Below are 21,450 nucleotides of genomic sequence, written 5' to 3'. Positions count from 1 at the left end.
CCTTACTCCAGCCTTAGGTATGATTTACTCATGTATTTACAGAAGACACGCTTACTCACAGAAAAAAACAACCTTTGGGATTCAAAGAGGGGAAAGGTACAGGTAAAGTGCTTAGAATCAGAGATTGATTCACAAAGCTTTCTCCCATAGGTAAACATGTATCACTCCCAGAAAATCAGGAATAATTCCATAATGCACACCTAAGATAGGAGTAAGACACAACTACATGCAGAAAATACCTTGCGAATGAGCCTCTGCAATGGCCCCACACAGATGTGCCAGCTCACCTCATTTGTGAACTGCATTACAGTCTGTTGTCCCGGTTATAGCAATGTCCATGCACAGCCCTGCTAAGATACCTCGACCCTGATCTGCATCACATGTAGCATTTAATTACTGAAACTTGCTCTCAGCTCTGCCAGTGCGCCTTAATTCATGCTTGAATAGCACCCAGAGACAGTAGAGGCTCTCCTAATATCATGGTACTTAGCCCAACACACAGCTATTCTAATGCATCTCAACATTAACCGGTGTTACAACTTGTACCTTGATAGTGCAATCTCGACACAGTTCTGCCAGTACACTTTAATTCTAAAATGCATCACTCTGTCCTTTCGAAACTGGATGCTAGGGCAAGGCTCATCGAAGTGGCTATTCAGGGCTCACACAGACTGCCCCTGCAAATTAACAATGTCACCCTCATATGGGGCTGAGACAATCAGGGGTGCATAAAATGCCATTTTACCCATTGCAACAAAAATCATTGTACTTCTGTTGCTATCTTAGTGTAAAGCTTTACCAGTGAACTTCATTGTTTTTCTTTGCTTCACCCCCTGCTTTTCAAGTGCCTCAACCCAACTCAGTCTATTGTCTAGTGCTTCAATAAAATCGGCAAAAAAGACAAGAAAAAGACACTTGATGACCGATTTGTCATCGTGATAGTCTGCACCAATGCCCCTGATATCTCTTGTGATCTCAACAGCAGATATTCCTGAAGGTTTGACCAAATGTCTTTAGGTCTAGCTTTAGAAGGTACGAGTGTATTAGATCAGTCTGCAGCTTTACTACAATAGATAATATATTGAGTCCATGCACGTGTGAAACAAAGGGTGTCCCTTCCCCACCTCATCACCGGACATCCATGCGCTAATAGGAGCCCCAGAGCTGTGCATTTCCTCATAGCAACAGGAACATCCTTACCATACCCCAACAGTACGCGCATCGGGCACTTCTCTAGTCTGACACCTCATTCTGCCTAGTTCATTGCAAATGTTCTGCCAGTAAGTTTGTATACCTGGACACCACCAGGCCAGGTGCCTGAGGTCCACCCATCTCTATTGCATCTTGTACATCTGACATCAGCAGTCCGCCCATATTTCTGTAAACTGGCAGGTCTATAAGTGATACCGCTGTATGAACCTAAACTGAATTACCCTGTGTCTGCTACTGAGAGAGACACTACTAATTAATTAGCAGCAGTATAGCCACAGTTTATCAGAGACACATCAGGCTTTTTACTATGTTTTATTCAGGACTCAAAATGCCAGTTCTGTCTGTTGGCGTTGACACTGCTTGTTAAGCTCACTCTTGACGTCTCTCTCTTGCTCTGCAGAAGCTGGGTTTTTCTTGCCCTGCATGTCGTTTTGGAAGCTGCGGTGTACAGCGAATACACCCTGGAGATCTATGGCTACTGCTATGAGCTGGAGTTCAGCAGGTACCATCTCCTCCTGCCCTACTTGCTGGGTTCTGTCAACATGGGCTTCTTCTGGCTCTGCTGCACGACTGACCCTGGTAAGCTAAGACGTCGTGAAGGAAGGAATATGTTACTTACCCTGTAAGCATCTATTCATAGCATGTTATGCTGTAGATTCATATGCTTAGCATATCCTGCCATCTAGTGTTGTGCTCGGATTTTCTTGAAAGAAGTTGATTTTCTTCAAAGATCTCTGAGTCACGAGGTATTTTGACTCCTCCTCCATGGTGTAATGCACATGTTCCTCTGCTCCTTCGTTAGATTGTTTTTGGCTCATCGGGCGAGCTTTAGGAAAGGAGCAATATAGTGATAGAAAAGATAAACATGTGAGTAAAATTAAGTACAGTAAATAATGTTAGATAAGAATATACTTCAACCAACAGCTTCTGTGACGGAGGGTGGGTGCATATGAATCCACGGCAATACATGCTACAAATAGATGCTTACAGGGTAATATTCCATTCTTAGCATGTGTTTGCCGTAGATACATATGCTTAGCATCGAATGTACAGCAATGCTCCCCTAAGCGGTGACTAGAGATTGGTTGATGTAGATGTTCGAAAGAGAGCTCTTAAAACAGCTTGCCCCACTCTAGCTTGTTAATTAGATATAAGACATCAACACAATAGTGTTTTGTAAATATATGTGGGTTATTCCACCCACCCTCCTCCCCGTAGAGTCAGTTCTATATATTTTGGGACGTTTACTTCCCACTTGTGCTACGAAAATCTGCTGAGAGGGTTCTAGAAGGGTGCTGGTGTCTGATTGGTAGTTACCAAATTCTTTTGCATAATGAGGTAGATAGCCTACTAAGATACAGGCTTTAGGCCTTTTCTTTGGGCCTACTACTACTACTAACATTTTGGCACTACTTTTTTATTTACCGGGGACTCCCGCCTCAGCGACGGGGAATGATTCAGGCATGTGAATCTATGAAAGATACCAATACTGGATAACTGTAGTTACAGGTAAGTAACTTGTTTTCATATCCCTGAACAGTTAATCCATAGGACATTGCCTCTGGAGGTTGGTGAGGAAACCTGGAGGCAAAGCTTTGGCGTTGTGGTGAGTGGCAAATTGGTATATCTGTGGGGCTCCCCACTGTTTGAAGTAGGAGTGGTATATTGTTTTCCCACTCGTGCACTTGTAGGTGAGTTCTGCTGAGCATATCTGCAAGTCGTTATCCACCCTAGGAGGCATAGCTGTGATGCTGTTTTTCAACATAGTGCATTGCAGTCAGGTTGTCTGTACGTATTAGTACTATCTTGTGAAAACAACTGCGAAAAGATTTCAGAGCTAGTTAAATTGCTAGAAGCTCCAGATGATTGATGTGAAATTGTTTTTGATATTTTGACCATCGACCATGTACTGTGAGGCTTTGCATACGTGCTCCCCACCCTGGAAGGGATGCATCTGTCGTAAACTGAAGAATTGGGGCTTTGAAGGGGCAGACCCTGCAACAGATAGTTGCTGTTCCACCACTGCAGAGAGTGATGGGTGGCTGGCCCTGTCAACACTAGATCTTCTCGATGCCCTTCCACTTGAGACCATTGTGACTGAAGAGTGTGTTGAAGGGGACTCTTATGTAGGCGAGCATTTGGTACTATGGCTATACATGATGCCATCATTCCTAGAAAACCCATGACTGTTTTTACTACTTTGTGGTTGAAATAGAGGTAATGCTAGCTTGAATGTTTGTACTCTTTCTGGAATGGGATACGCTGTGACTGAGTTCAGTGTTGCTCCTAGAAAGGGTTGTACCTATTGAGGTTGCGGATGCAAGTGAAACTTTGGTATATTTAGAGAAAACACTAACTTGTGTAGAAGGTTGATCACTTGTTGGGTGTCCTGAAAACACTGTTGTTTGGTTGGACCTTGGATGAGCCAGTCATCTAGATAGGGGAAATATGTATGCCTCCCCTTCTGAGATGTGCCACAAGGCATTTGATGAAGACCCTGGGGGCTAGAGTTACCCCGAATGGTAGGACCTTGAACCCATAGTGCTGCTCATTGACTTGGAAATGGAGATAGCGGCGGTGCGCTGGATGTATCGGAATATGGAAATGGGCGTCTTTGAGCTCCACTGCTGTCATGAAATCTCCTTGTTGTACCAATGGCATCTCTTCTTGTAGTATTGCCATGTGGAAGTGTTTAGAGGAGATGTAACTGTTGAGTGGTCTTAGGTCTAGAATTGACCATCGAGTTTTGTCCTTTTTGGGAATGAGGAAATATAGTAAGTATACCTGTGTCCCTGATGTTGTTTTGGGGCTACATGTTTTGTGTCCTTGGTGGTATTGTAGGAGGTGTGTCCTTGAGTTCGAAACAATACCCGTCATTGATTATAGAGGACACCCACTAATCTGTGGTGATGTTTGTCCACTGAGGGTGGTATTGTTGTAGCCATCCCCCGACTGGTGTAATATGTTGTGGGGGGAGGCTTCGATAGTCAGTGTTTTGGAGGTGCAGGAGTTTTAGCAGTGAACCCATGCTCTCGACCTTTATTGTTTCTATACCGTGGCCTACAGTATGTAGCTCTTTAAATTGTTCTTGATAGGACACATGTTGTTTTAGGCCGCTGCCTGAGTCGGTAGATGTACCCACTTTTGCTGCCCCTCTATACTGACCCCTACGAAAGGAACCTCTGTGTTGAAAAGTTTGGAGGGCTCCCATAGCTTTAGCAGTGTCCGTATCCTGCTATAGTTTCTCTAGCATTTCATCCACTTGTGGTCCATCCAGATAAGTTCTGACCATCAAATGGGAGGGTTAAAAGGTGCTGTTCTACATCTGGCTTAAAGCCAGAAACCCCGAGCCTTGCATGTCGTCTAATGAGTATGCTGGTATTTACCTCTCACACACTAGTATCCACATAATCCAGTGCACATTGTATGGTGGCATTTGATATTGCCCTGCATTCTTATGCCAACTGAGTCCCTCTATGTTGGTATTGGTCTGGGAGGTGTTGTACTAGCCTCTGCATTTCCTCCTATTGGGCACGACTGTAGTGTGAGAGTAAACCAACAGAGTTTGCGATGTGTAGGTGGTTGGCTGCTTGTGCAGCAACGTGTTTACTTGCTGCATCGTGTTTTTTACTCTTTGGCTGGGGTGGGGGGCGGGCCATCCTCAGTGCCTTGGGGAATTTGCTCTCTTTTTAGGATGTACTGCTAGGTAGGCAGGGGTGACCTGACTTCTGATGTATGCTGGGTCCAATGGGCATGGTTTATATTTTTTCTCTATTCTAGGAGTGATAATCCTAGATTTAACTGGTTTAAAAATTTCTTGAGATGATATTGGCATGCCCTTTAACATGGGAAGGGACTGTGCTGTTTTTTGTGATCTTTTTAGTGTTTCCACCAAACAATCCTGCTCAAGTGTACGTAGCTTCACCTTGTGGTAATGTGCTGCTCTACTGATGATGTTGTGGTAAGATGTGATGATATCAGGTGGTGATGGTTTAGAGGGCTATAGGTCTGGGTCTCTGTCATCTACTGGATCTGCAGCAATGTGGATCCTCTTGTGGGTCTGGAAAGTATGTTGCCTCCTCCCCAGGATCTATGTCATCTGTGGATAAATGCCCCTGAGAGAGATGTGGCTGCTCTGAGGGCAGGAGTTTAGGGGAGTGTGAATGCACTGGCAGAGGTTGAGATAATGGCAGTGTAGGTGAAGCAGGGGGTGGTGGTAGAGGATTTGAAGGGGAACATATAGGGCTTGTGCCTATGTCCTTTTTAGGTCTCGCCTGACCCAGCGCATGCGCTAGTCTGGCGAGACATTTAGTAGGTGGGTTTCGAAAGTGCTACCCACATTTTTGTGCTGGCTACAAGCTTCAGTGCACGATGGCGTGCACGCGCACATCTGCTCCCCGCATTCCCCCCTCCCTTCTCACCCAGCCATCTGCCTTTCCTGCGCCAGCCTTCAGCACCATCTCCGCCCCTCCCCCCGCTTCTGCGCGCGCATCTCTAGCGTGCTTTAGCGCGTCATCACGATCACTTTCGCTTTCAGAGTGATCGCGATAACTTTCGCTTTCGCCGTGTGGCCAATGCTTGTTTAAATTACTATTGCCTCTCAAATTTGAATTTGCAAGTGCTGTTAGTTTAAAAGCGGGCTCACCGGGGATGTCTTGTGTGACATGGTGCCGATTCAGCCAGCCGTGCAGACTTTTTCAGAGGCATGTACGTGATGGGCGAATCATCATGAAATGAAATGCGAATAGCTCTGCTCATTAAAGACACACACTCTCTGATCACCTTCTAAGGCGATCTGTAAACTACAAATTGTGCATTGTATTTCCGGAGTGTTTTGTGCCACAGATGCAATTGCAAATGTTTGTTGAGCCCCTGCCACTGCGACCGTCACGTGACATACTGGAGGAGCAATTCCCAGCTCAAACTCTTCACACGCTTCCAAAAACTCTTAAAGAACATTGTGTGAGCTCCAGTCAGTTCATGGTTTAACCTTTCGCCGGGCTCGCGCTTGGCACATCCAGGGTGACATATAATATGTTTAGCTGCATACTTCAGTGCCGGAAAAAACAACTGATTAAACTAGCCTGATGCCACACAGATCTTCCTACGTCATGTGCACACCCACACCTGTGATGTATCCTGAGGGGCCCCGCAGTGCTTTGTGCGAAGGTGGTGGGTTCCCTCATCTCAAACTTTCTTCCAAAATCATATTTTTACTGTATCTAGGCATCTGTGGTATCAAACAATCTGTCTCCTCTGCTTTTTGGCTAGGACCGTTCGAGCTATAAACAAATCGCATATATAAATGCCGCAAAGTGAAGTACAGTGCAACGACGCAGGCTATATCAAGGTATTTAAAGTTTGAAGGGCACGGAGGTTTTGTCCATAAAACAGTCGAAAATGCTCATGCATTTTTCGTATTGAAGATGCTTTAATGAATGCTGCTCTTTCGTTTCATACAGTTTCTTAGACAGTGCTTTAAGCGGGATGGAAAAATGGTGGGTCTCGAAAAGGGGTCGTGTCCTTTGTAATTTAGGGCGTGGCTTATAAACACATATAGTGTGCCGCCCGACTAGTATTTTGCTGTTTTTGTCAGTACACCCAGTTATATATATAAATCCAGGGCTTTAAGTGGTCCGGGTCTCAGCGGGTCTGAGCACCGGCAGTTTTTTAAAGGGGGCCTCGAAACTGGTCTCTATCAGGCTCTGTTTTGTGCCCTGGCACAGGCGGTCCATTTTTTCTCGGACTGCAGTGACAGCAGGCACATCGATATGTGCTGCTCACTTTTCACTAGTGGAGAAGTTACGGCATGACGTCATGCCAGCTGAGCGTTGTAGGGGAAGGGAAATCCTTTAGAGAGAGTCATTTTCTCTCTTGATTTCCCTTCTCTTTTGAAACTCAGGAGCAGCAACATTGTCGTGGTGTCACCAGGGCTCTAAGTGGACGATTTTTCAATATTATATACAAGCCATAGTTGCTGCTTATTTATCTAATGCATTTAACAACCATTGACAAAGCCAATAGTCCTGAGTTGTAGGTATGATGTTACTTGTATCATATATCTGAATGCAATGACAGAAACAGAAAATACAAGTATTTACCTTACGTGTTTTTAAGCCATGCCCTTAATTACATTGGCCACGCCCCTTTGAGAGACCCCTCAGTTTTTTCATCCCACTTAAAGCCCTGTATAAATCTCTTATGTAACGTACTCTGTTCTATTTTACAGAGCGCTGACACCTTTGGGTAAAGTCTGTGCTATATAAAACTGCAACAAATAAATAAGTAAAATATAATACAAGTAACATTACACCTAAAACAAGCCAGGACTATTGGCTTTGTCAATGTTTGTTAGCTGCTTAAGCTAAAGCAGCAACGTTGTACATAATATTGAAAATGCTTTAGTTCGTCGACACAGTGAAACAAGTATTGTTATAGCTAATAGGTCTCGCCTTTGGGACCTTATAAGTGTTTAGCCATGCAACAGTTGCATAACTAAATACTTATAAGGTCCCAAAAGCGAGACCTATTGGCTATGCCAATGCTTGTTCTTCTTGGGAGCTGTGGGTGGTTCTGGTCCCCTAATCTCCTCTTTGAAAGTTCTTTTCTGTTTAGTATGTGTATGGGATATATATGGCACTGATTTTGTCACTAATTTCCCTGGGTCTGGATGAACAACAGTGTCTTTTGTCCCTTGTCCAGTCTGTACTGCAATTTTTCCAAAATGGGCTGAACTGGCCGTTGCTTAGGTTCTGGGCCCGTCTTAGTGTGTTTCGACATAGAAGGTGCTTTGGACATCGACTCGACTTTCGACCCTGCTGTTAATTTCTGCATATGGTGTTTCGGTGCAGACTGCTCATCTGTGTGCTTCGATGCCAGTGGTGCTTGAGGGTCTTTCAGTGCCAAAGGTTGCTTCAGGCCCGATACTGTGTATTTTTTCAGAGATGCCAAGCCAGATCTGTGCTGGTACCAAGGAAAATTTTATGGCTTTAAAGTTCTCGACATTTGTCGATTGTTTTGTAGGCAGAGTCAGTTTGATACGCTCTTGAGCCTGTTGTTGTAGACCACCATGGCCCGGGGGCAGTGGAGTTCCAAAAGCTGCTTTACCAGTCTGCGTGGGGGTTTGGTAGGCTTTCGCCGATGTACTCGCGTGCCCTTGTAGATATGGATGGGGGTCGGAGTCAGAGCTGTTGGCACTGCTTACTTCCAGTATGGAAACATCTGCTGGCACCGTTTGTGCCTCAGTATCTTCCAATTCTTCGGCGTCTGGTGACTGTCCCCCGAAAATGTCAGGCGTATCTTCCTTGTGTTGTCGTATGGTGGAGTGGACCCAATAACGTTCTGTTCGCTGCCAAAGTCTCTTTTTTGAACCGGACACCAGGCACACCTCACAAGAGCTCTTGTGGTGTTGTGGAGACAAACCGAGATTACGCACACTGTGTTGGTCTTGACTGGAGTAATTGGCGTGACACTTGGGGCAGAAGCTGAAGGGCGTCTTTTCAATCCCTCATAGGCGTGGAGTGTATGGAGCATGGTGACTGGAAAAAAGATACGTGAAAGGCTAGGCCCGAGCCCTGGCGGGCAAATTGAAAACTTCGGTAACACCAGCCGATGTATGCCATTGTATATGCCGTTCTTGAAGGAAACAGGTCGCTGAGAAAGGCCTCAGTGCTGGAATAGAGCTCGGTTCCGGAGCTGGGATATCGACGTCCGAACCCAATGTCAGAAAAAAACAATCAAACAAATGACCCGAGGAACATGGAGGAGGAGTCACAATGTCAACCAATAAGAGGGGGAATAGGAGCTGGTTGTGGTCCAGTACCCGTGCTCCTGATATTTATCATGATACCAAATAAAGGGTAGCTGTTCCAACGGTAAGAGTGCTAAAAGTCACCCACTCACCGGAAGTAGAGGAAGTAAGCGGTGAAGGAAGAGTCCTAGGTCTAGAACCCACTAGTCAGAGGCAAGCACATGTCTAGTCTCTTGTTGCCCTCACACACCCGAAGGATGTCATGCTTCATCATCGGGCGATTGCTCCTCGTCGGGCCGGCGTGCAATGCCCTACGGGTCCTCCGAAGGGTCACTTTGGTGGAGATCTTCTGTTAGAACAGCCGTCAGATGAGTGCGGGTGTGTTGAGTGGTGGGGGGGGGAGGGGGGGTCCTAAGTGGAAGGTGAGAGGGTGCGTGACAAGTTAAAACTGGCTAAGGAATACCAGGAGTCGATTCATTTATTGTGAAGGTACCCTTGTCAGAGTAAAAGACCCTGACGGTAGTGAGTTACTCCAACAGGCCCCAGTAACTAAAAGGTCAACATGTTTCGCGCCTCACTGGTCATAAAGATCCGTGGTGCTTCATCAGGACCAAAAAAGCTGTGGTGTGACAGTGAAAGTGAGTGAAGGGGTCGAGAAACCCTACTAAATCAGGGTGGGCCAAATCTGTGAATAACTACAGTAAGGCTAAAACTAAATAGTTAAACCGCTCCCGAAGGAACCTAGGATTGAAAGAGGGAGACAAAAATACAAAAGACAAACATGAAACACATAGGAGGAGTCATTGTGAGCCTCCACAACGCGCATCAGTCAGCACACATTGTATATAGAAACAACATCGAGACCGACTACACAACAAACCATAAGGCTTACTCCCACAGGGGTGGCTATCGTGGTGGGTAAGGCAAGCCGGCTGTAGGTCGTGCCAGGCGGCTGCCAATTGCATATACGGCATATGCCTGCCCCCAACGATAATGTCCCCAAGCTGTGTGAAGACGTAAAGAATAATGGGGCCCATACTGTGGGACAAGGAAATGCACTGGTTACACTGACAGCGTGATGCTACACATAAGATCGAATGTAGTTCACATAGTGCCGCGTGGCAACTGGTAGGAGCGTAGGTAGTGAGCCCTTACCTAAAGGTATGAAAAGAGTTGCTCCATAGGCTAGCGCGTGAGGTCACCCGCACCTTAAGTCCATCTCCTCCCTCAAAGAAGAAGACAGCATCATCATCAAGCCTGCGGACAAAGGGGGGCAAGGTGAGCCTGAACATTACTGACTATAAACAAGAATGCACACGGCAATTGAGTAAAACCCAATACTATGAGGAGTTGGACACTGACCCCACAGAACAACTTCTCACTCAAATTAGGATCATGGTGAATGAGGCGGCCACTGAGGGTTGGATCTCCCCCCAGGAAGCAGCATTTCTGGTCAACACTAATCCCAAGGGGCCATATTTCTACCTCCTTCCGACGATCCATAAGTGCATTGTCCCTCTCCTGGATGCCCTATCGTCTCAGGTATTGGCTCCGTACTGGAGCCCTTGAGCCAGTTCAGTGACTTTTTCCTACGACCTCTTGTGCAAGCTACACCTGCATACCTCATGGACACGCGTGATGTCCTCAATCTTAATCAAGAGATCAATGACTACAATATTGAGGAAATCAATCTTCTCCTCATACTCGATGTAGAGGCATTGTATACGAACATCAATCTCCTACGGGAGGCGGACCTCCCCACCAATACAACGGCAGACTTCATTCTGGACTGCATCACCATCACACTCAAAAACAACTTTTTCATGTACAGGACCACTACCTACCACCAAGTACAAGGTACTTCTATGGGTAGTACGTTTGCACCTAGTCTGGCAGGGCTGTACATGGCGCATTTCGAGGCAACCCATATCTTCACGGACACCAACCCATTCCAGGAGAACCTCCTGATGTGGAAGAGCTACATCGACGACGTCCTCATCCTCTGGAGGGGCAAGGAGGAGACCTGCATCAAATTCCATGAATGGATCAACGGCTTGAACCCCTACCTGCGCTTTACCAGAACGTCATCCAACAAGGAAATCCCCTTCTTGGATCTTCTGATTTCACTGGAGAATGGACACCTGCACACAAGGACATTCAAGAAGGAAACAGACTGCAACAGCCTCCTCAGCTTCAAGAGCTACCACCCAAGGGCACTAAGAAAAAACTCACCCTACGGCCAATTTCTCAGGATCCGGCACAACTGTAGCACCATCCTAGAGTTTGACCAACAAGCTAATATACTCGCCAAGAACCTGAGGGAGAGGGACTACCCAGGAGATATCATCCATAAGGCTAGGAAACGGGCAAGAAACAACAACCGCCAGGGCTTGCTGGAAACCAGAGAGCGCCAGACCAGCGACGTCATGACCTACATCACCACCTTCACCCCGCTGTCAAATCAAGTCAAGAATATCATCAGACGAAATTGGAAGATCCTCAATACCGGCTTTCTGAATATAGAGCAGCCCAGGTTTGCTTTTAAGCGGACAACCAACCTACGTGATCAATTGGTAAACACACGACCACACCACAAGAAGAAACAACCGGAGAGCACCCTGTGGAATCTGCCACCGGTGGGAGGACATTACTCCTGTGGCTCTTGCAACGCCTGTGCCTCCACAAAACATATCTAGACCCTACAGATGGAGGACTTTTCCTGGGAACAACGTACCCACACGAATTGCAACACCAAGAATTGTGTGTACATGATCACATGCCCCTGCAAGCTCAGGTATGTGGGGATGACCACTCTACCCATACAAACTAGGATCAGCGAGCATAAGAGCACAATCCGCCGTGGCCGAACTGCGACCAAGATGTGCAAACACTTCATTGATAAAGGACACTCCTGTGAGGAGTTACAGTGGCCTATTCTTGAGGCGAATCAGGCATGGAGCAATACCTCACTCCTCAGATGGGAACAGCGATGGGTTCATCGCCTCCGTGCAAACATATGGGGCCTCAATGATGACATTACCTGGAAAGAACTCGCCACACCCGCAGTATTTTGTAGGGCGGACTGGTACCCCATTCTCCTGTTGGGGCACTGTGCATTAATAGACCTCTGGTTTCACCGCTATATGCTCATGAGGGTCACTTACACCCTGGGGTTGGGTCCTGCCATCACATACCTTGACTCCACCTCGTCTCGTTACACTGATGCACGTGCACATCATACCCCTTTTGGGTCTATTCGGCCCATAGCATTTCATGCATATGGAACTAGTCGTTCCCACACTTAGAGGCCACTGCGGGCCACACAGACTATCTTTTAATTTTTTTTACTCTTGGTGCTTCCTGAGCCCAGTCGTGTACATTCTACAGAGATTGGTGTTACCCTGACATATAAACCGGTGCATCAGCAGACGAGCACCTTTTGGCTCTCACCTCCTGTCTGCCTCCCAGATGAGGTACCCGTACAACCTGCCTTCGAATGATTGTTGACATTTTCTGCTTTCTATGGCAACCACCCGGGGCACGTTTCACAATTCTTAGCCCACGCGCAAGGGCAGACCAGCCGTACAAGTCAGTACATCCCCGCACATGCGCATTACGCGCCGACCTGGCCACTGCATCCTCGCATATGTGCAGCTAAGCCCCACATGACAAGGCAACCCGGAAGTTGGTACCTCCCTTAATCGCCAGCCCTGCTACTATATCTTAGGTGCCCAGACCGCGGCCATGCAATATGCAGGCAGGCATGATGGCGGGTAGGTGCTGAGAGCCAGTACACCGACGGAAACTTAGTATTCCTACGTGGCCGGGGCTCCAGCCATGCCGACAGGCTAAAACACAGTAAGTCGCTGCTATGTGGCGTGTATGATTTTGTCTCACTCGTGTTTTGCTTTCGAATTTCTTTAATTTTTCACAGCCCGTAAAGGTGCAGGTGACCTCACGAGCTAGCCTCTGGAGCAACTCTTTTCATACCTTTAGGTAAGGGCTCACTACCTACGCTCCTACCAGTTGCCATGCGGCCCTAAGTGAACCACGTTCGATCTTATGTGTAGCATCACGCTGTCAGTGTAACCAGTGCATTTACTTGTCCCACAGTATGGGCACCATTATTCTTTGTCTTCACACAGCTTGGGGGCATTATCGTGAGGGGGCAGGCATACACTGCTTATGCAATTGCCAGCTGCCTGGCATGACCTACAGCCAGCTTGCCTTGCCCACCACGATAGCCACCCCTGTGGGAGTAAGCCGTATGGTTTGTTGTGTAGTCGGGCTCTATGTTGTTTCTATATACAATGTGCGCTGACTGATGCTCGTTGTGGAGGATCACAATGACTCCTCCTATGTGTTTCATGTTTGTCTTTTGTTTTTTTGTTTCCCTCCTTTAATCCTAGGTTCCTTCAGGAGCGGTTTAACTATTTAGTTTTAGCCTTACTGCAGTTAGTCACAGATTTGGCCCGCCCTAATTTATTAGGGTTTCTCGACCCCTTCACTCACTTTCACTGTCACACCACGGCTTTTTTGGTCCTGATGAAGTGCCACGGAGCTTTATGACTAGTGAAGTGCGAAACATGTTGACCTTTTAGTTACTGGGGCACATTACGCCTGTTGGAGTAACTCACGACCTTCGGGGTCTTTTATTCTGACAAGGGTACCTTCACAATAAATTAATCGACTCTTGGTATCCCTTAGCCAGTTTTAACTTGTCCCGCACCCTCTCATCCTCCACTTAGGACTCTTCCCCCCACCCCACCCCCAATACACCCGCACTCATCTGACGGCTGTTCTAACAAAAGATTTCTGCCAAAGTGACCCTTCGGGGGACCTGTAGGGCATTGCAGCGACGGCCCGACGAGGAGCAATTGCCCGATGATGAAGCATGACATCCTTTGGGGTGTGTGAGGGCAACAAGAGACAAGACATGTGCTTGCCTCTGACTAGTGGGTTCTAGACCTAGGACTCTCCCTTCACCGCTTTATTTCTTCTACTTCGGGTGAGTGGGTTACTTTTAGCACCCCTACCGATGGAACAGCTACACTTTATTTGGTATCGGAGGAGTCACAAAACCTTGTGACTCAAAGACTTCTTCGAAGAAAAACAACTTGCACCTGTCAGAGCCCAAAACTAGATGGCAGGATATGCTTCGCATATGTATCTACAGCCAACACATGCTACAAATATAAAATAATCTTAACACTGCTGTGTGAAGTCCGGTCTTACAACTGATAGAACTCCGCAATGGCTTTGCCACAACATCTATGAAGAGGGGCAGCTGATGTAGTTATAATCTCAAAGACACCCAGTGCTGCAGGGCAGCCATTTTCCAGGTTTTATTGTTAGAAAATCCAAAACTATGTAAGCAATAGCCATTAAGACAAAGTCTTCCAAAGATTGCACTGCCGTTCAAGCCTGTTGTTGTTTTGATCCCTTGAAGGTCTCCTGCATCCTTCCCTCCACTCTCTGTGCCTGTACTGGGGAGGTGATAAGATTATTAGGGCTATGTGTAAACAATGTTTTCTTCACCCTGCAGGTACAATAACCACATACAACCAAGCATTCTACCTCCAGGTATACAAATATGACGGGGTCATGTTTCATAAGGGCAGAATATGTGGCACTTGCCAGACTGCAAAACCAGCTCGTTCAAAGCATTGTGGTAAGATTTGACATTCCGTTCAGTGTAATATTGTGTTAGGAGCATTCCAAAGTTTATTCCTGTTAATACCAGTGTGGGAATGTTCCATGTGTAACTCCTTCTTTACCCCATGGTGAGGAACATCCCCATTTTGGGGTCTGAAGAATTCACCAATAAGAGACCCTATTGGCTTAACACCATTGTAAGGCACTTCTCCTGACTTGCGTGGTAAGAACTTCTTAGGCACTGCCTACAGGTCACCTCATGTGAAGATCTTCTCTTGCATTACTTTTACTTCACCCCATGGTAAGAACTTCTCTGCAATTGCCTCTGCTTCATCCTGTGGGAAGACCTTCCCCGGCAGAGCATCTGTCACAACCCACAGTAAAAACTGCCCCAACCCCGCCCCTGCTTCACCCTCTGGTACATACTTCTTTGGCTTTGCTAGTAGTTTGCCCCAAGGTAAGAACATCTCCTCCCATTGATATAGATTCCAGAACCAGACTCCATTTTTTTCAAATACACTTAGCATTAGCTTGATTGAGTTGTATTCCATTGTCAACCTCAAACAAGCGGTCTGCACACTTCACAACATGCATGCGCATTCTTCTCGTTTATCTATCAGCAGAATAGGAAACATAAATCTGGCCAAGATGTCCTACATCACGTCGCCTGGTACCCATGTTAAGCTAGAGAGCAACTGTGTGTGCAAGAGGTGACGCATATTAGGAACACTGGTTCCAGCTGGATTTTTCCACCTCGTTTCTGCCTTGCTTTTCACTCATAGTTACCTAGACTTAAGCAGTGGTCAGGTTGTTATATAAACATTGAGATTTGATCATTCAGGCGAGAGAAGCCTTTGCACCCGAGCTGTCCAGAGAAAAGTCAGATTCTAGACTGCTGGTTGGTGTCCCTTTCTTGACCGAGATTGGATACCCACACAGAAGCTGAGTTCAGTTGACGGAGTGCATACTTTCATTGGGAAAACAGAGGCGCTCTCCCTCTGCTCATCCAGCTGAGTGTCTGATAACAGAAGCACATTGTGATCAGGTATGCAGCGCAACATTGAAACATTCCTCCAGGCAGCCAAAGTTCGTTCACTTTATACTCTCAGGGCAGTGCTAAAAATAGGGTGTAGGAGTTAGGAAACATATTCCTGGGAAACATGGTGGAAATATGTTGTTTTCACATTTATAGTCCCTCTGATAATAGCAAAACGCTCTATATGTTTTGTGGTCACAATGCATGTACTAAATAGCAAAACACAGCAAAAATGTTTTTCAACATACATTGTGTCATTATTATCAAACGTTCTTGAGTGTAATAACCTGAGCAAAAAAGATGGGTTTCCCAATAATCACTGTGTCCCTGGAGAACGAAGGGATTGTTTAGTTTCCAAAAAACACTTATCCTCATGTGGAATACGGCAGAATAAAGGTCTGCAGTAAATCATACATAGCACATTGAACCAAGTCCTTCTGTTATAGTGGTAGGGATCTAACCTTTAGACTTAGTATCCTGGGATACATAACCCCATTCTCCAGCATGTCAACATGTTACTTCGATTGAAACGGACATGACCCGAATAAGGTCTGATACGAAAATTAACATATAGCGATGTTATGAGACTTTTGGGCTTAATTATTTTTCTTTGACATCAGATAATAAATCAGAGATGATACAAACCTATATGAAAGGGAATAATTCATCGTTAAAAGTTCCTGGTGCACCAAACAAATGCTTTAATGCTGCTTTCATCCATGGGATATACAGCGAGAAGTACTTCATCATCTGTTTGTAATGCACGTATAACCCAAAGGCAAAAAATATGAGGGGTAAGGGTGGATAGAATAAACATACTCCGGAAAGTAAGATTTTGTAATCCCTTTTTGTCTAATCAAGACTGGCAGCCTTGTAATAACATTGCAGTAGCTTTTCCATACAGTTGGAACTTACCTATTGATTTTTCATCGTGGTAGACTTGCTTAGTATAGTTCCAACGAGTCCCCCATGGCAAGAACCTCTGCAGCATTGCAATTCTTACTCAACATTTTGCTGCTTAAAAACACAAAATAAAGTTTGCTTAACATCAGCGTAGGAACTTGCAAACATTTCTCCTAAACATCAAGGCTGTAGCATTTATGGCATCACTTTTATTACTCACCAGAGTAAGAAATTCCATGGTAGCCTTCATCAGTCTCAACTGGAAACATACCTCTACCCAAAGACCTGTCGTCTGAGTAACATGTCATGTATTTTTTCTTTTGCCTCCAGGTGTGTGCGACAGATGTGTTCATCGATTCGACCACCATTGTGTCTGGGTGAACAACTGCATTGGCGCTTACAATGCTAAATATTTCCTCGTCTATCTCATCACATTAACTCTAATGACTGCAGACCTCGCTGGCATCATCACGTACTTCCTGGTGAAGGTGGTCTTTCTTTCAAACATGTTGATGGGAAGTTACTTGGACACACAAGGACAGGAGCATGCTGTGGAAATGCTTTTCATTATTCAGGTGATTCAGAGACCCTGCACTATCGATTTAGGCTAGAACGAGTGGGAATGTGGGAACGTAAGTAGGTATCGTATGAAGAGCAGGATATAATAGCTGAATATCCTCTAGGTGTTCATATGCTTGCAGTGCATGTTGATACTTCCATATTAATTTGGTTCCCTTTCTGATCAAGATATATTTATTTTTGGGTGGCAAATTTTATTTTTATTGGCCCACAATCATATCAACAAATTATGCTCCTAGATCCGATCCTGACTACCTGAAATAGCTTAATAATAAAGGTTTCCCCATGTCCTGAAGAAGGATCCTTCCACTTGTTTTGATAGCCGAAAAACTTTGACACTTCCTTTACACTATATTGCATGTCCCAGCGGATGCAAAATTCACTTGTTCTATCGATGTATCCAGGATGGAAACTTATGGCTAAACGTATAACAAAACATATAAGATACTTACCTTTTATTGTGTACAAAGTTGTGCATAGCTCTTAAAAAAAATAAGTCACAAATCTGTCTAGGGGTAAAGTGTGATAATGTCATTCTTTTGCCCCTGTAAAAGCAAATTAAATGATTTTTTACATGTGTGCAGTACTGTAAGAGCTGCAATGAAGCATCGGGTCTTCATTTCTCCTTTGACTAGAGCATTCAGCTGGGTTTTCTATTCTTCTTTGTCTAACTCAAATTATTGCAGATAAAACTTGAGTTGAAAGTCTACCCGAGCATTCCAAGTAGTCCCCACACAGCCAATCAGAGCAGCTAAGTGGTGTGGTTTGTTCCATTTTTAGCTTCTCTACTGAGGAACTAGTACTTTATAACTAAGAGGTTGGCTATCAATTTATTTATTCTAGTTTGCCAAACAAAAGCATTTAAAGATGGTAATAAATGTTATTATTACCAGTGCTTTAACCATTGACCTGGAGGTGAAGAAATCAGTCACCTGGTGTCAACTGTTATGTCGCAGCCACCAGCCTCGCAACAATCCCTTTGTTTGGCTAGCTTTCTACCCATTGTCAACAGCATCTGCAATATACACACTACGGAAATGGCTGACCTTAAGCAGCACACCCATGCTGTACTGCCACAATTGTCTGTTTACTCTATTTCAGTCTTGTGTGGCTGTTTGTATTTGTAGATTTTCTGTTGACGGGATGACCTTTTAAATACTTTGCACTTATTTTCTTTGTTTAGCATCTGTTCCTGACCTTCCCAAGAATCGTCTTCCTCCTTGGATTTCTCATCATTCTCTTCTTATTGATCGGAGGTTACACTTGCTTTGTTCTCTACCTTCTGCTCAGAAACCAGACCTCCAATGAGTGGTGTAAGGCGCGGGCACAGGGGTGCTTGTCATGTCTACAGCATGTCCCTCATCATCAGCATGCCCATTACCAGAACATCTACACAAAAGGCTTGTTAGCCAACATCAAAGAGGCCTTACAGCCAATTGCAAGCTTGAAGGAGAAAGATAAATAGAGGAAATCAGCGAGGAGAGAACCAATGGTTTGAAGAGTTTTCTTCTACACCAGTGCAACAGGAGAACATCTCTCTTAAGGTGGTCGGGTACCTTGCCCGGACCGACATGGGTCTTCTATTTGAGACACTGGATTTGGATGAGGAGGTTGGCATACTCAGCTGCTGGACTGCAGATTGTGGGAAGAGATTTACTTTGGTGGCTCAATTTCGTAGTTGTAAGTTATGTGACCCTGGAAGCTGTCTTGTGTGAAAAAGTAGAAAAGTTTCTTAGTACAAAGACCAGTCTCAAAATATCTCAATGACTTACTCTTAACAGATTGTCTACGAGACAGCTAAGCACTCCGGCACATCCCAGATTTCAACAACTAAAATGCAATTCCATTTGAAGGAAGAATGTACATTATCAGTCTGCAATGTATGGGGATCCCTCCTCCGTAACAAACAACTCGAAACCACCAGCCACCCTAAGCCCTCTGAATCTAATGGCTGTCTTTTTCTGTATCAGAGAAAGTTTATTTGGTGCAATCAACACGAAACTTCTATCAACATAGTAACCTGTGTGCCTTATTTCTCCAGTTGTTAGTAGAATTTGCCAAACCTTGATAAATTGTTGTTGAGTGAGATAACCTCTTGCTCTGCTGATTATTTTACCATGTTAACTTCTCTCTACTTATAAATCACATGTGTGAGGAAATGGAGTGTATTATAAGATGTGGTTGTACGACTTCACCATATAATATACTTACCAACCCCTTTAGGACCCTTAGGTTTCGTTTGTCAAACCTTCAACTCATTCCTGGGTAGCTGTGGCTCTGAGCAGCAAGGCTTACACAAAGGAACAAGTGTAAAGCATATAAACAGCACCAAAACAATCGAAGAAGAAATCGACAAGACCCCAAACAAATCCAACAAAATAAGACTGTATTTTTAGACACCACAACAACAAAAAATCCACTGGATGGTTCCAGAGATATACAACTTACAAGGTATAGTAAATCAAAGCATTTCACTCCACAGTGAACTAGCACTGGCAGATTCAACAAATTTGACACTTTGAAGCATTTTCAACAAAATGTTTGAGCTAGCTGTAATGCGTTCACTTAAAGTCACTTTAGCCAATCAGGGAGCCTGCATGGTCCTCAGAAACGGTTACCTCTGCAAGTGAAGCAGGCTTCAGGCAGTTCAGGTACGTTTATTCTTTGCAGGGCTTGCCTGTAGAACTGGTCCTGATGCAAGGGAGGAGGGATGCTGAAGGTGCTCATAGGATGCTGTGAATGTGATGCCGTTGACGGGGGTCTTGCTGCAATTACTCCTCGTTTCACCAAGGGGATGAGGTGATCCTGGAAGTCCTCTTGGTGCTGGTGTAAGTCCAGACGCCACTGGACGACCGGTTGCCTAGTATTGCAGTCGCATGCCAATCCTTCTTGGGTCAATAACTCATCCTCTGGAGGTCCTAGCGGCGCTCTGCACTACCAGGCTCAGCAAGCCTGGTGCATCTTTGTGCATTGGGTCTTGGTCCCTGGTGCCACACAGCGCAGAGCTGAAGACTTTGGGCCACCAACTGGTCCCAGCATGTTTCTACAGCTGTTCTGTCCCTGTGCTGCACACAGGAGGCAAGTCAGCTGGCCCTAGGAGTCTCTTGGCTTTGGCTGCGCTCTGGAGACAACTTCTCCTTAAGTAGGGTTTCGGCAGGCACAGTCCCTCTCCTTCGCCAGCCACGTGCTGCAGCAAGTGCAGTCCACGATGGTGCAGCCTCTCTTTGCCAGTTCTACGGTGCAGCAAGGCACTCCTTTCTTGGTCCTTCTTCCAGTTTAGTCAAGATCTAAGTTCAGGGTACCCTACTTATGCACCGAAAATGCCCTCTGGGCAGGATGCGGTTGGTAGCCAATGGTCTACCAGGTTTCCTCCCACCTCAAAACCACTTCCTGCAAAGTGTGGCATCTGGGCATCCCAGGATGTACCATTCTGGTCTCTTCCAATATGGCAGGACCCCCTTCCTGGCATGTGGAGCTCCCTAGCCCATCCAAGAGGTGTAGCTACCAAGGGGTCTACACGCCCCTGGAAAACCAAGTAAATGGTGTTCCCTCCCCTCTCCTGTCCCAAGTGCCAGCCTGTCTGCCTTGAGAGTGGAGCAGCCCCTCTCCCAAGTGTTACAATTTGCCCGTCCAAGGCAGCTTCTCCTTAAAAGCACAGGAGGAGGTGACACCCCCTATCAGAGCAGTTCCCTATTGTATCCTTTCCTAGGAGTCATTAGCACATGTTCCCAGGAGGGCAGAAAGCTGCCTTGGTGACAGGACCCTGTGTGTAATCTGTATAGGCACAGGGGACTAAAGGCAACAAAGTGGCAACTTTCCTAAAGTTGCATACTGCAACTTCTTACATTAATTTCAACCTGGGAGTTAAGTCAGGCTTAATGTAACGAGTTGTTTGATACCATGGATGACCAACTTTGGCCGCACCGTTCCACAGCTAACTCTGTACATGCCAATTGGGCGACCAAGGTTTTGCACAGTAAAAATGACAGTTTAGCATTTCTACTATCAGAACATGTAAAACTACATGTTCTGCCAGTGGGATATGTTGCACCCTGCCTTAGGACTTGATAGGCCTACCACAGGGGTGACTGACACATATACCAGACGAAGTCTGGCTTTTCCAATACTTTAAATGGCAAAGTCGGGCCCAGCAGTTCAAACTGCTCTTTCAGGTTACAATGGCAGGCTGGGAGCCTCGTTTTACCCATGTCACGCCCATGGTGACACAACTAGTGCTGCAGGCCCTGGAGGTTAGCGGGGGGAGATCCCTCTAACTTAAATGCAATGGGTTCTCTGGGCACCATTTACTAGGGAC

General features: G+C 45.7%; 1 protein-coding gene across 2 annotated transcripts in view; it reads left to right on the top strand.

Annotated features, from left to right (window-relative positions):
- Window positions 1-19,150, top strand: part of ZDHHC4 (zDHHC palmitoyltransferase 4) — a 34,457-nt gene extending 15,307 nt beyond the window's left edge. For both annotated transcript variants that reach the window (XM_085629439.1, XM_085629440.1), the window contains exons 4-7: window positions 1,613-1,791; window positions 14,508-14,633; window positions 16,887-17,131; window positions 18,319-19,150. In XM_085629439.1, coding sequence (XP_085485565.1) covers window positions 1,613-1,791; window positions 14,508-14,633; window positions 16,887-17,131; window positions 18,319-18,600 — 832 coding nt within the window. In that variant the 3' untranslated portion in view covers window positions 18,601-19,150. The remainder of the gene's footprint in view (window positions 1-1,612; window positions 1,792-14,507; window positions 14,634-16,886; window positions 17,132-18,318) is intronic.
- Window positions 19,151-21,450: the final 2,300 nt, after the last annotated feature.

Source organism: Triturus cristatus, chromosome 10 (genome assembly GCF_964204655.1).
Source record: "Triturus cristatus chromosome 10, aTriCri1.1, whole genome shotgun sequence".
Taxonomy (NCBI): Eukaryota; Metazoa; Chordata; class Amphibia; order Caudata; family Salamandridae; genus Triturus; species Triturus cristatus.
This window is presented reverse-complemented; position numbering and strand designations above follow the sequence as displayed.